Source organism: Boleophthalmus pectinirostris, unplaced genomic scaffold (genome assembly GCF_026225935.1).
Source record: "Boleophthalmus pectinirostris isolate CB_2022bp ecotype Guang Dong unplaced genomic scaffold, ASM2622593v1 HiC_scaffold_4, whole genome shotgun sequence".
Lineage (NCBI taxonomy): Eukaryota > Metazoa > Chordata > Actinopteri > Gobiiformes > Gobiidae > Boleophthalmus > Boleophthalmus pectinirostris.
Genome location: NW_026571353.1, coordinates 14,459,645 through 14,474,425, shown reverse-complemented (window position 1 = coordinate 14,474,425; position 14,781 = coordinate 14,459,645). Strand labels below are relative to the sequence as shown.

The 14,781-nt window shown below is 37.0% G+C and overlaps 2 protein-coding genes across 4 annotated transcripts; one reads left to right on the top strand and one right to left on the bottom strand.

The window, feature by feature from the left end:
- Positions 1-67: 67 nt before the first annotated feature.
- Positions 68-3,700, top strand: rnf181 (ring finger protein 181). 3 transcript variants are annotated; one of them, XM_020928376.2, is made up of 6 exons: positions 68-192; positions 968-1,071; positions 1,159-1,292; positions 2,067-2,182; positions 3,095-3,169; positions 3,385-3,700. In XM_020928376.2, exons 2-6 carry the CDS (start codon positions 986-988, stop codon positions 3,442-3,444), a joined length of 471 nt encoding a protein of 156 aa, XP_020784035.1. In that variant the 5' UTR covers positions 68-192; positions 968-985; the 3' UTR covers positions 3,445-3,700. The 3 variants fall into 3 exon arrangements, with proteins under 3 accessions (XP_020784035.1, XP_055017260.1, XP_055017261.1); XM_055161285.1 differs by lacking the exon at positions 68-192 and adding an exon at positions 238-505; XM_055161286.1 differs by lacking the exon at positions 68-192 and adding an exon at positions 624-648.
- Positions 3,701-3,737: 37 nt separating this feature from the next.
- On the bottom strand, positions 3,738-14,658 carry LOC110163386 (transmembrane protein 150A). The gene is made up of 8 exons (XM_020928340.2): positions 14,579-14,658; positions 11,465-11,761; positions 10,785-10,832; positions 10,345-10,431; positions 9,645-9,712; positions 7,451-7,578; positions 6,852-7,029; positions 3,738-6,260 (listed from the first exon to the last, which is right to left on the bottom strand). The coding sequence occupies exons 2-8, from the start codon at positions 11,527-11,529 to the stop codon at positions 5,962-5,964; spliced, it is 873 nt and encodes a 290-aa protein (XP_020783999.1). The 5' UTR covers positions 11,530-11,761; positions 14,579-14,658; the 3' UTR covers positions 3,738-5,961.
- Positions 14,659-14,781: the final 123 nt, after the last annotated feature.

Sequence of the window (14,781 nt, the reverse complement as noted above, 5' to 3'; positions counted from 1 at the left end):
CATAGTGTGTTGTGCATTCACTGAGAAAATGACTACAGATTGCTAAAGATAAACACGTTGCTTTACTAACAGACCCTGTGCAGTAGGTGGCGACAAAGCGAAAATTCCTGGAGGCTCTAATTGGTCAAAGGTCCATGCGTCACACCCGGAAGAATGACAAGAGTGTTTATTGATATTTTATGTGAAGCAGAGGTAGGTCTATTTTGTCTGTTAAAGCTAAATAAGTTCTATAGTATTGTCACATTTTCACTCACGATAAAGTTTTTTTTCAGAAAAGTAATCTTAGAATAACATACAACAACGCAATACGACTAGAAAATACAGTTCAAGTACAGTGAACTTTCATTGTTTTCATGTTCTTTGTTCATACAAAACCATGGATTCAATCATTATGTTTTTTGTATAAATCGGTTTAAAGGACATTTTAGCATTTTAGCAAAATACACGTTATGTCAAGAGTACCTAGTATTCACAAAATACTTTTGGGTTTCTCATTTAGATGCAGGTAAGAGAACCTTTATTTGTCCCACAATGGGGAAATTATGGGGTTGCAATGCAAAGTTTAAGAACAGCAAGAGAATTTAAACAGGCACTTATATACAATGCACCATATGGACAAGCAGCTAAAGACTTCAGAGCGTTATACAGGTGATTACATTGTGTTACAATATTGTGCAGGCTTACTGCAGGTGGATGACCTGTTAAATAATTTTCTTTGTTTAAATAATTTCCCTCGTGGATCAATAAAGTTTGTCTAAGACACATGTACAGGGTTAGCATTGTTCACTGTACAGTCTGACAGCAGCAGGAAGGAAAGACTTGCTGAACCTCTCTGTTTAGGCATCTCTAATGATGTATTTGTGTTTTAGTTGAGCCAAAGTTCTAAATATTTACTTAAACCTCAGTGATCTGTTACTATGTGCATTTTAATATTGCATATCTAATATTTTATCATTTTTGTTCAAAGCTTGACTGAACCACTATAATGGCATCCTATTTTGATGAACACAATTGCGAGCCCACCAATCCAGAAGAACAGTATCGTCAAAATGCTTTACTTGAACTTGCCAGGTACTTATCATAGTAACACAAACAATTGGGACATTATGAACAATAACTAATGTTTTTTTTTTTTTTTTTTTTTTTTTTACATTCCAGGTCCTTGATGCAGGGAGTTGATTTGTTTGACTCAGGTTTTGACTTGACTGATTGGGACCAGAGACTCCCTCCTCCTGCCGCCAAAGCTGCTGTTCAAACTCTGCCCGCCGTTGTCATCTCCCCAGAACAAGCAGGTGCCTTAAATATGCATATAGTTTCTTTCTTTCTTTATGTGTTATTATTATTTTTTATTATTACAAAATTACAAAATTATACAGCAAAAATATTAAGCATAATTTAACAAATACGTTTTGTAAATAGAACACGCCTGTAGCCGGCCTTGGCTTATAAATGGGAACCATAGCAATTAAAATACAGGCAATACATGTTGCAAATTACCTACATACTGTTATTTACCTACTTAATTTATTATTAAAAACCTTTCCTAAGAGACCAAGAGATAAAATCTTTACATTCAACTCTCTTTTTCATTCAGAAAACCATTTGCTCCCACACTTGTTCATTCATGTATTTCTGTTATTGTATTGTATTACTATATTGGAATTATAGCCTTCCCATGTTTCTCTTTTCATGCCTTTGTTTCTGTATACTTTAGATTGCTTTTTATTTAGATTTAGACAAACTTTGTTCATCCAGAAGGGAAATTCCTTGGACAAAGTAGCTCACACATCACAATATAATATAATAACACAGAGAAAAATATATAAATTGTTAACAAATTCGAATTGGCAAAAATGGGAAGAAACTGGTGTCAAATAAGGCATAATTATATAAATGTATATGTACAAATAAATAGAAATAAAGAAATAAAAGTATATCTCACAAAAGGTTGTAAGGAATTTTAATAGTTATATAGTTTTGTTCCTTTTTCCTATTTCAAACTTTCTGCTTTCAAGGTAATTGCAAGCCATGATTTAGAATAATTAATGCTTCTCTTTGTTTCACAGATAAAGGTGTAAAGTGCCCAGTTTGTTTGTTGGAGTTTGAGGAACAAGAGACAGTTCGAGAAATGCCCTGTAAACATCTCTTCCACTCAGGCTGCATTCTTCCCTGGTTAAAAAAGGTATTGGTTTACCCATTATACTGGACACCATACACATACTTTAAAGATGCACTATAAAAAGTTTTGATTTGGGGTTGCTCCACGGTATGACATTAAACAGCTCTATGTCACATTTATCCAATTTTAGGTGGTTTTATAGCTGTACCTAGAAAAACAGGCATTCTGACACAGATCTGACCTGCAACTTGGTCTGGAAGATAGAAAGGTTTAATACCATACTGTGAAACATTCCAAAATAATAACATCTTCATGGAGAAAAGCAATTGACGACCCTCCACCACAAAGGTTACACAATGCACCTTTTAAGTTGTTAATGGGAAAATGTATAGTAGAGACACATTTTCTAACACTATAAGTATCTATTTTTGGAGACACAGACAGACACAAACTACACCAAATTTGTATGGAAGCGCCATAGACTATATATATTAATGGACATAGTTAATGTGCTAGTCACCACGTTCCAAAAAGTAAGTTTGCATGTGGGGTCTTCTGGTTCCTTCTGTCCCTGGCTCCCATTGACTTGGAATATTGTGGCCCCTCTCTTTGTAACCGATGATGTGAGCCTCATCATTTTGGTCTTAAAATGTTTGCATTAACCCGCTCTATATGATCCTGGTGGGGGTTTTTTTTGTTTTGTTTTTCACTATTTTGTCTGTCAAAATCCTATTCATAATATAGAGTTTAGTTCCAAATTCGCTCCTGTAACCATTAGCATTACTAGCTTCATTTGTGTGGCACTGAATGCTCGCTTAGTCCACTTTTTTTGTACATTCTATGGGCAACACATTGAAATAATTAGGCTTCAACTTCAAGAGAGTTACTACAAAGGTTTCATTTTACTCATCTTCGCTTGCTTATAAATGAGCAAACTGTGTGTGCTGTTTTATGATTGTTTTACTTTTTCCTTAGACCAACTCCTGTCCACTTTGTCGTCATGAATTACCAACAGATGACCCTGACTATGAGGAGTTCAAAAAGGACAAGGTTAGTAGGGCATACTGTACAGCGCAGTAGATCCTCTTCCTATTAATTTATATTAGAGGGGGGCCATGTTGCGCTTTTGCCCTGTGCCCCTAAATTTCTGTTGAAGGGCCTGATAATGTATACAATTGTACCTCTAAATACTTTCATATGGAACAGTGATCATTTCTACTTTTGAATTTGGTTCTTGAATTATCACAACTTTTTTTTTTGGTCAGGAGAGAAGACGACAAAGGGAGCACAGACTAGAGGACCTTCATGGAGCCATGTACACTTGACCTTACTGTGGGAGTACAAGCAATTCAAAGCTTTTTAAAAGACTTTTGATACAAATGTTTAGGAAAAGATGTAATTACTGTCCTGTCAACTCCTCTCTAGTAAATGTTTATTATAATACTGAAAGATGAGTTTAAATGTTTCTACTTTGTATAAAAATATTGATTTTAATTGTTCAAATGTAACAAAATGTCTTCTGGACCAAAAATTAAGTTAACCAACTCATGTTGGGTAATAAAAATGTTATAACTTATATAATTCATCTGTTTTGTGTGCAAGGAAGAGTCCACATATCTGCTAATAATTTATAGTTTTTATTTCATTTATTTGAATATAAATCTCTTTCAAATCAAAATACCTAAATGATAGACAAATCATACATATTTACACAATTTATAAAAGAAAATGAATTATCCAGGTTATTGAGGGATATTTTCCACTGCTCCATTCTTCAGTGGTTAATTTACAGTTGATGTGACTTTGCATTTAAAAAGACAAGAACAGATCAAGCATCTGTAATAACTTACATGTACTGAAATTAAAAAAATACGACAGTTTGGCCTGTTGCTGAAATTGTTGGTTCATTCAAGCTGCCATTTTAAATTTTGAACAACAGTTTGCTAAACTAGAAAAAAAGTCAAAACTTTAATTAAAAACAAAACAAAAACATTTTTAAACATTCTCCCCGCACCATATGTGTGTAAGGCTGAAACAGTCCACTGAAAAACCAGACCATAGTGTTTTTGGCAACACATGTACAAGAAAAGGTTTCTATTGTCTCTATTGACACAACCTTTGCACATTAAAAACAACTGAAAAGATTTGGATGAAAAAAAGAGAAACTGAACCCTGAACTGACACATGACACATTGTAGATCCTCCATTGTATCCAATACTGCCCCCTTTATATGAATTAAACATTGACATAACAATCCACAGTAAATAAGAGGTAGGCAACATCACTAATATTACTATTGCTGGCATCCAAGGTTTTTAAAATGGTGTACACCAGTGGTTCTCAAAACTCTCATATGAAGGTCCATGCTCTCCAATCTCATCCAGATCTTTAAAGCTTTCCTGTCTAGCAGCCATGTTTGGCCAAATTTGATGAAAAGGCCATTCATGAGGAAAAAGTTGAACTATGTACAGTCCAAGTGTATCGGAGTGATCCATTTGTCCATACATTGATCCATTTGTGTTTATTTTTATTGATCTCTTCTTCTCCAAACTTTAAGGTTAATCTTAATACAATAACCATTTCATTTAACATAACTGCCTTAAAATTGATTTGCCTTAAATTTTTAATCTGTTGATTTAAGTAGTTTAAAGGCATATAGAAACATCTTTAAGCATCAGACAGCAGTTTAAAAACCATTGGTTTAACTCTAATACTATAGACAGTATGAGGAGAAAATTAGCACGTTGAAAACACACAAAGAGATGCCATTTATATTTAGTTCATGGCAGTAAATCATGTTAAATTGGCAAAACTCAACACACACACCTCAATGTATTTGTATAATCATGCCACTGTGTTAAACGTATGGCACACATAGTTTTGGAAAATAAGGCTTCCAAGGGTCCAGCCTGGAATATTCGAAATAAAAAAACTCAAGATCCAATTGTCTTCAATGGAGGTCACTTAAAATAAACATGCTGACATTAAAAAACAAACAAATAGCCCCATTTAAAAAAGGCAATGTACTTCGTGACACAACTAATCAGACAAATTATTACACTGGATGTGAATAGGCAGTATGACAGGACTTAAAATGCATGCATTAGAAGTAGAACAGCATTATGGGTTAAAAAAAAAAGAAAAAAAAAGCTGTCTTGGATTTTACATCAGAAATTATCAAGTCAATAATCATACATTTGAAGAAAAAAAAAAACAATTGGCATAAAATTCAGCAGTTACCAGGCATTAAAATGTGCAGAAATAGAATAAAAATAAAATAAAAATCTGTTGATTGGTTGAGGCTGTAAGACAACAGCACATTTATGACAAAAATAAGTACTAACTATTGACACACATTCAATAAATCTACCTACTACAAAAACTTAAAACTTGAACATAAGTCTTTCATTCATAAAAGTGTGCCGTGCAGCAAGAAGCAAAAGGCCAAAAAAGAGGTGGGCCAAGCTATAGGGAATGTCATATTTGTACCCACATCAATTAAGATTTTCAGAAAGAGTAAATTTGTATTGTAAAAAAAAAAAAATCATTCATGATTTAGATTAGAACTTGAGCTCCAGACATTCAGCTGTAGCGGCAACACTGAATGCCATGAGCCACCACCAGGGGGTATCAGACAAAACTGTGCTGTTAACCTTGTCATGCTGCAACATAAAGCTACAACATGGGAAACATTTGAAAATATTTTTTATAAATCCTTTGAACTTTGGCTGCAAACATTCAGCTGTAGTGGCAAGACTGAATGCCATTGGCCAACACTAGCAGGCGCCAGATATACCATATTTTACTATACATTATTACCTTCCCATGATGCAACACAGAGCTACAACATGGCTATGCTTTCAGGAGTACAGTTGAGATGTGTGGATGTGCTGCTGCCTCCAGGGGATTTGAGACCTTTAGTGGCTCCTCCCAGTGCCCCTCTGGACCCAGGCCCCATCATGACCCCTGGGCTGTGATGGTGGGTCTGCTGGAGGCCAGCCATGAGGGTCTCACTAGTGACGGTGCCAAACTCATAGGTGAAGGTCCCATAGAAGACCAGGATGTCCACGGTGAAAACCCACTCACAGATGGCAGCGGCGTGCTGAAGCACAAAGCTCTCATGGATGAAAAACATACCACCTGAGAAAGGGCCAGTTAAGAAAGATCTACGTACAAGTAAGTCTTAACATAGTTTCTAAATGTTTTGTCACCTAACTTATTACTTTGGAGAAAGGTCGGAGGTCAAATTCTGCAAATGAAGTTAGATTAGTTGAGCAATTTATAAAAAGGACAGATGGCTGATTCCGAAATAACTTACTGTGAAGTTGCTGGGGTATAATTACATTATCAAGTCAATGTGATTTCTTCAAGTCCAAAATGTATTTTTTTTTCTCTTTTCCCTTTTTTTCCTCTCTCTAAAAGGTAGGTACAGGATAAAACTGAATAATCCAAAAACAAAGTAATCATAAGTAATAAATATTTACATTTTAGGCTGGTGAAAATATGACAATAAAAATCAAAACGTACACCAAGTACAGATATTTCCATAAAAACAGATGTTGAACCTAAAAATGGAGCCCCGATGTAAAGAGCAGATAATCCTTGTAGTTGTGGAGCAGGTGTAACCAATGAATCATGAATAATTACTTAGTTGTCAGTGCTAATGTGTGAGAACAAAGTCCAGCACTACTACAGCTGTACCAGCAGAGCATCAGTCTTTGAAAAGGATACTCAAAACAAGGGAGACCATAGCTCCGAGGGCCAGGGCCACTCTGAAATGAGCCATCCAGTAATCCAGTGCTGTCACAGCCACACGATACGTGAGCACACACTGGAGACACACAAACAACAGACCGGCCGGGAATGCCACGCCTGCTCCCACGTAGTGCAGCGACTTGGCATGATCCACCTACAAAAATACGGAAGCACATAGGTCAGTCGCCGTGGATACTATATCCACTTACTGTTCAATAAATTATAGCTGGAGTATTTAAAAAAAAATATTGCTATCATGTGCACAGTTTCTTTGCATTTTTTGTAGTACGAATTGAGCTGTTGAAAGTTGGGTAATCTATGGCTTATTATAGATGCTAACGACAGTGTTTCATTCTGCTATTCTTTAACACTGCTACATATCTAGAAAGGGATTATTCTACTTCAAAGTAGTAACAGTATTATCGTTTATCACATAATTTTCTGTAGCAATATATTGAACTTCAAATTTTGTTTTCGTGAGGGAGCTGCAGAATGGAAAATAATTATGTAATATCATAGGGGGGACATTGCACTTGACAGCATGTTAAATATAAAAAAGTATGTAGCAGTTTTACCTGGAAGTTGCCGACCATGACCAGGCCGACTGCATTGGTGCAGCCGGACACGAGGGCACTGGTGTTGACCCAACATCTGTGGCTGTGCTCAATGACCTGGGCGTATCGCAGAAGGCACACCATCACCACTGGAAGAAAGAGAAAAACACATATTGTAAAAAGAGAAAAGCATTCATTATAAAGGGAGCACAAGGAGAGCATTTTCTATTTCATTTGGCTCAGATATGTCAAAGGCAGAAGACAAATGTCCCTGTGTTTGCGGTACGTGTCTTCTTGTGAGAGCAATACAAACCATTTATTTTGGCTAGTAAAATGAATGAACTCGTTAAACACTGCATTAGGCTCATAGCTGACTATAAAACAAGAATAGATGAGGGCATTTGTGACAACGAAATGAACTATTGCTCATCATCATTTATAATTAGTATAGGAAAACAAAAATGCAGCAGAAGATTGGGTTGACAATGTTATGGATTCATTCAATATTTACCATGTTGCAAAGAGATTTTCTTAAACATTAAAACCATTTACTATACAAGAACTATATACAATTTTGTTACAACCTTGAATTTGCAAACCTGCATGGAAAATACTCTCTATAACGCAGTTAAGTTGTAAACTTTCCAGCATTGGCATTTAACTGCAGAGTCAAAGGTCCAATGCTAACTGGACAAGAAACAGCCATGATAAATACAATTGGAAATCTGAAGCGGCAGACAGACATAAACATCAGCTGTAATTAAGGCATAGAGGAAAAGCAGAGGCATCTGGAGAAAATGGGGCAGAGCTGAAGGTGATAAAAGCGAGGAGTGATGGAGGGAGGCCGCGGAGGAGACACGGAGAGGACAGAGGGGGAAGAGGAAGGAAAACTGCATTCATTATTGATTAGAGCGACCGGGCTATTTCAGGCCCCTGTATTCGAGCCTGACGTCGGCGGGCACTGGAGAGAATTAATAACATTGCACATGGGTTTTAACTTACTACACTGCTACTGTTACACTGTAAAATCACTCAGAAATGTGAATCAGCCTGTCAACTGACAGTAGGGGCAAAGGGGGTGAATGTTTTCAGAAACAAAACTTAAGTAGCAAATTCAAAAGTAATATTTTTATAATTAATTGTCTTATATTATGCTAAATTTACTCTTGTGAGGTTTTAGCCATGTTATAATGTCGTTACCTCATCAAAAACATACCTGGAGTTGTGTTTTGTTTCTATTCCACAGTGTGATCTCATGAAGTGGTATTTTTCTAAGTTAACAGCTGCCTTTTACCTTTTGTTTAGTAGAGATTGGCAATTCTAGGGCTGAAATGATCCAAATGATTCTAGTGAAGGTGAAGATGGAGTTTAAAAACACAGTAGGGCATCTCCTGTATTATCGCATGACATTACAAGGTGGAACAGAGTGTTTTCTGTTTGACAGAAGAACCCAGCCTAAATATGCAGGGGTTGTGTGAATTAAACAAACAACTCCACATATGTTTGTGATGAGGAGACAACATTTGGGCTTTGTAGGATTTGTAGTGTGCATTTTGAGACCAAAATTAATGACTGGTAATACAATTGTATACATGTGATGCAGTGGACACCCCAAGATCATTTATTCTCTGAAGATGACATTACAAATTACAGGCAAACAATAGTTAATAAACATAAAAGATCCCTCCCAATGACAACATATAACGCAACATATAAATGCATCAATTTGGCCAGACAAAAGTATAACCACTATGGCCCAAACCACTTGGTCAAATCAATTACATATGCTCCACTTGTGTTTCTAGACACAATAACTATTATTTCACTAGCTAGGACCACGCCAACAACGACATTGTGCGAAGAAGTTTATTGATAATGTATGAAGCGAGGCAGAGATGGCTGGGTTGAGACTATGGGTGTCGGCTCCGTCTCAATCTACAATTGGTCCAGCCGGAACGGGACCCCCCTTGTAGGGGTCTTATGACTGAAAGACAAAATAGGGGATGGGAGGGTGGGGTCGAGTTAGCCGAGACAAACTGGGATGATGGGAAAGGCTACTACATATAGGCTTCTGGGAAATTAGAGGCGTGGTCGAGGTGAGTTGTGGTTCGCTGGTGAGAGGAGAGGGCGGCTGAGACGTGGTCCTGCTCCTAAATCTCAGTTAATCATATTAACTACCTATATAAGTACATGTCCCATCACACCAAGGTCTTACCCATGAAGGCTCCCACATTCCCAATCAGACTGAACAGGCAGCTCTCCGGAGGGTACGAACCACATTTACTGCAAGACACACAGAGCAAGCAGCAGACAGTATTAAAATTGTAGAAGATTTAAGTATGGCTTCTTAACCCAATCCTACCATCTGTCTCTGTTTATGTCTTTACTGGATTAACTGGACATTAAGAGTATAGGATAGTTACTGAATTTTGCTGAAAAAGTGTTTGGAGTCGCAACATTGATCCATGTGGAATAATAAAATATCAAATTGCAGCCTTTCGCTCGCACCATCTAAAGAAATACTTATGTTAGACTTAAAAAGGGCACTAAATTGTTTAGAATTGAGTGATTGAGATACTGGCATATGTAAGTATACAGGGTAGATTCAGGTAATTTTGCGTAATTTCAAAATCACTTGTTACACAATTTTGTACAGCTGTACTCTCTAAATATGCATTACAAAAAGGTGTAAAACTTGACTTTGGCTCTTTTCTTATAAACAGAGGAGGAGCACATAAATTCTCATGACGCAGTTTCAGAAGAGCTCTTTTGTGCTTTGAAGAGGCTGGAGGCTGATTTGCAGATTAAGCAAATACAACAAATGCAAATGTGGTTAAGATGGTGTAAAATTGTGCCTGGGGACATTTGCTGACAGACTGTGTTTCATAGACAGAATAAATGGGTATGTAACAAACCTGATGAGGGGGATGTCCTGGAGGGTGCAACATGTTTTGGGAAAGCCAGGACGGGGTAGCTCCTCCATGCATGTTACATTGTAGGACCTGCAGAACAATCCTGTTCAGATTAAGGTGCTAATAACTAGGAGTAATAACTCATAACTGCAGAATATTGTTGCAATCATTGAATCAACATCACACAAAAGATGACTGAAGAGATTATCGGTCAAATGAGAAGATAATTTAGCCCCATTTTAGCAAAAAGACATATTTAAAGACCAGTGTCTAGGCAGAGTCATCTCTAGCTAGCAAGTCCCTAGCTAGCAATTTTCAAAATATACTAATCTGTCAATATTGACAGATTAATATATTTTGAAAATTGATGATTACATTGCACAAGTACTGTAGAAAATAGTGTTTAACAACATTTCCTTCTAAGAGGCATATCAGACACTCACCAGTTTTCCACAGGACAAACATGGTGATTCATCACAGCCATGGCGTAACTGAGGGGAGAAAAACACTCCATAAGTCAAAGCAGGAAAAGGCAAATGTCAAACATGGGAGCATGACTCAGAGACTGAGGCTTCACAGGCAATGAGCAGCATAGAAAAGCCCCATTCACATTGGACTGACTTCTCTCTTTAAAGTAGGACATCTTCAAGGGCATCAGGGGTATCCCCATGATAAATCACAGCAATATTTTGTTTTATTTTAGTCACAAACCATTTATAACAATAAATGGTCTGCTTTATTCTCATCTGTTTGTGGACTGGGGCTTATTTAGGGAATGCAACATTGTCCATCATCATTAAGAGTTTAAGCTTTCTTTCCCACCATTGTTTATGAAATAATGATGTAAATGAGATGAAAATCAATATATAGACAATTTAGAATTATTTATATAATCTACAATAATGACAATGATGATCAAGTAAGCAATTAATCAAGCATCCTAATCTCATAATAAAACAACTGATATAACAACTAATACATGCTTATATCCATTACATATCATTTGTTGACATTTCTCTATAGAAAATAAATCAGGACTTGAAGTGCAAAAAACTTCTGACTAAGCACATACCACATATCCCTGGCTAATTGAATATGGCATTGATTTTTTTGAGGGACTTACACGATCCATATCCCTGTGATGGAGAAGGCAGACAGGCTGACAGGCAGGACAATCCAGGCAGTCATTGAGCTGGCAGTGAGCAGACTGTGTCCGGAGCATGAGGTGAGAGGGGGCACAACACAAGGAAGGAGCAGGCGTGCAGGGGGCAGGTGGGTGGTGGGGCAGTAGAGGAGGTGGTGGAGGGTGTGATGGGGTCACTAACACACAGGGGGACACAAAGGGGGAGGCATGAGAGGACAGAGGGGAGACCGGCCGCACTGCTCTTCTGCTCCACAGGGCCCTGCTTCCAGCATCAGACTGAGAGAAAGAACAGAGCATAGGGTTACAAGAGCAGGAGGGGCTGGGGTAACTCAAGACCTGCACACAACTTTGTAAATCTGTGGTGTGTTGAGCAAGAATCTGAATTAAAAGGACATTTGTATAAACTGACTGGATAGTAAATTACAAATGTGAGATAGGCCTCTACTTTGATTGTTTAAATCCAGCTCTGCTAAGCTGTGTATGAGTGAAAGTTTTTTATTCTGCACTCTTCTCTCTTCTGTATTAATGTTAATTTTATGATAATTATTTATGTTTTGATTTGTTTGTATTGTGATTTTAATGTCTTTCACTTTAAATTATTTAGTGTACGAATTGTGCTACACAAATAATGTTGCCTTTGTCAGCATATTTCAATATCCACATTTTAAACTAATAACTTCATATATCTAATCCCTTCTACTATTCTGTTTTCTTATTGAAAAATAAGGAAAACAATATTTGAAAAAATACATATATGTTTAGCTGTAACCCTATTTTACAAAGTCGACTGGGCAATATCCATGTTGAATATTACAATTAAAACCATCTAAACAGTAATAACACAGTAGATCATTAACAAGCTAATGGTAAATGTATCAAGTTATTGTTACATGACCAGTCCTTTTAATCAAGTTGTCATATTCATTGCTATGGAGCACATATTCACTTTTGAACCAAAAATAAACACACTCCTTTTATAAACGTTGAGGCAAATGTCCAGGCTAACACATATCTACATGAAGTAAACAAAGAATGACAGGCTCATTGTTAAACAGTGAAGCTGCCAAAGGCTCTTGTTTGCTTGCTAGGACCAGAGAGAGACCCAGGACTTGGTCAAGGTCAGGTCTTTGGAGGGAGTCGGCGTGTACAGTTACAAGTGTGTCCTCCAGTCATGAGGCAATACACAGTAGACAAGATAATGGGGCAGAAATAAATAATGTGAGAAAGATTTAAATACACAACCATGCTTTATTTTGTTATGGTTTATTATGTTTAATGCACTGTGTAACTTTTTGGATGGGGGTCCGTCATCTGCTTGTTTCTATGGAGATGTCATTGCTCTGCCTGGAATGTTCCACAGTATGACATTAAACCTTACATTTATTCAGTAACAGGTGGTTTTATAGCGCAAAAATACCTAAAAAAAACAGGCATTCTGACTGTGAACGGGGTTGCCTCTCCACAGATCTGACCTGTAATTTGGTCTGGTTTGGCCTCCATGAAGACAGAAATGTTTAATGCCATACTGTGAAACTCCACATCATCTCCATGGAGAAAAGCATTTGATGGATCCTCCACCAGAAAAGTTACACAATGCACCTTTAAATGAAGTGTAATTGCAATTGTTTCAGTTTTTTTTGTACCAGATTTTAAAAGGGATACAGGAGAACTGCCACCAAGTTTAGTCCTGTTTTTGTGTCCAGATATGTTTTTAAATCTGTAAGTAAGAACAAATTATATGACGTGACATTCTGGTAATTTAGTCAACTTAAATCAATGAGCATCAAAAATGCCTCTTCCTGGATTTGCCATTGTGCAGGCTTAGCTGAAGGTACAGTGTGTAAACAGGATGTAATTTCCAAGGGAAGTGTTTTAGTGTGATTAAGGGTTTTCGGAACACGCTTGTTGGGACAGAGTAGCCATTATGAGACCCCCTACTCTAGAAGACAATGAGTCACCACCCCCATCTGCTTCAATACTACTCCATCTGCACAACAAACCAACCTTTAACTGCCACACATAATGGACATTTGAACTCAGCAAAGCACGAGACAGTAGTTCTCTATTAAGCCATAATGAAGCCATTGTTTAGATGAATTAATATTTCCATTTTGAATTCATAACTGTTTACCACATCATTTCCATACACCCTTAGAATACTTATTTGAAGAATATTAACAATACAATGATAATAATAATAATAATAATAATAATAATATAAAAAAAGTTTTGTTCCAAAAGTTACTCATACACCAACTATATGAAATAGTTTTCTAAAAAGTGTGATAAATGTGAACATCAATCCCAATCCATATTATTTTAAACTAGTTATTGCTATGAATAAAAAACCAACAACCAAAATGTCCTGTTCATGACCTGCACAATTCTAATACCTAGTGCATTGCTTGGACTATAAAATGTGTAAAAATATAAATAACTCAAAAACATAATACATAAAATTATTGTTGCAAAAGAACTCAAAATATTGGGACAGGACAGTCAATGCTCCTGTAGTAGGCCAATGGAAAAGGAAGCTCCTACATCCAGTGTGATTAGATAATATTTTGGTACTTTGGTTTATAACTTATGGAGTCAGCCAGACCAGAAGACAGAAGCCTAAATATACTATTGCTTTTCTACTCTTTGATTGTAATATATAACAAGTCGGAAAACAGTTCATATCCGCAAAAGGTAATATTTGTGTGGCAATTTATGGATGTAAGCAAGCTCAAATGACCACATCTACTCCGATGCGTTTCATTCCAAAGGACACTGGTTTATTTTACCCAGTTGACATCACAATAATATACTATAAAGGCACAGTGTGTAATGGTAAATTGAGGTTATATTACATGTTCTAACCGAGTTGCGCAGCTGTCTACAGTAAACTGAAGCCATTGATGACCGTTATCCGGGTTAGCTTCGTGCTACCTAGCCGGTGGGCTGCACTTCACCAGCTGTCGCCACTTGACACTTGCCCGCATCAATATTTCCGCAAAACTAAGCAATGAGATGCAGGATCCAACAGTGTAACCGGACAGAGATATTACAAAACCCGATCTAAGCACTGTCTACAGATGAAATGATACGTACCTGGAGCCCGCTACTCCAAGCCTACAGCTCAACAACCTTGGTTTCCCTTTAAAACAGCGGCAATTTCTTTGTAGATGGAGCTCCTCGCGAATAACATCCGCTTGGGAGTTTCACAATAAAAGAGCAAACTACTACTAATACTCAGTTTCTGCTCAATTTTAATATATCCAGTCCATCCATCAATCCACTATATCTATAGCTAT

Coding starts and splice junctions, on each gene's coding strand:
- LOC110163386 (XM_020928340.2), bottom strand. CDS start 11,529: ATGACTGCCTGGATTGTCCTGCCTGTCAGCCTGTCTGCCTTCTCCATC. Junction 7,030..7,450: donor TCATGGTCGGCAACTTCCAG/GTAAAACTGCTA, acceptor GTATTTTTGTAG/GTGGATCATGCCAAGTCGCT. Junction 6,261..6,851: donor TATGGTCTCCCTTGTTTTGA/GTATCCTTTTCA, acceptor GCCCTTTCTCAG/GTGGTATGTTTTTCATCCAT.
- rnf181 (XM_020928376.2), top strand. CDS start 986: ATGGCATCCTATTTTGATGAACACAATTGCGAGCCCACCAATCCAGAA. Junction 1,072..1,158: donor GCTTTACTTGAACTTGCCAG/GTACTTATCATA, acceptor TTTACATTCCAG/GTCCTTGATGCAGGGAGTTG. Junction 2,183..3,094: donor TTCTTCCCTGGTTAAAAAAG/GTATTGGTTTAC, acceptor CTTTTTCCTTAG/ACCAACTCCTGTCCACTTTG.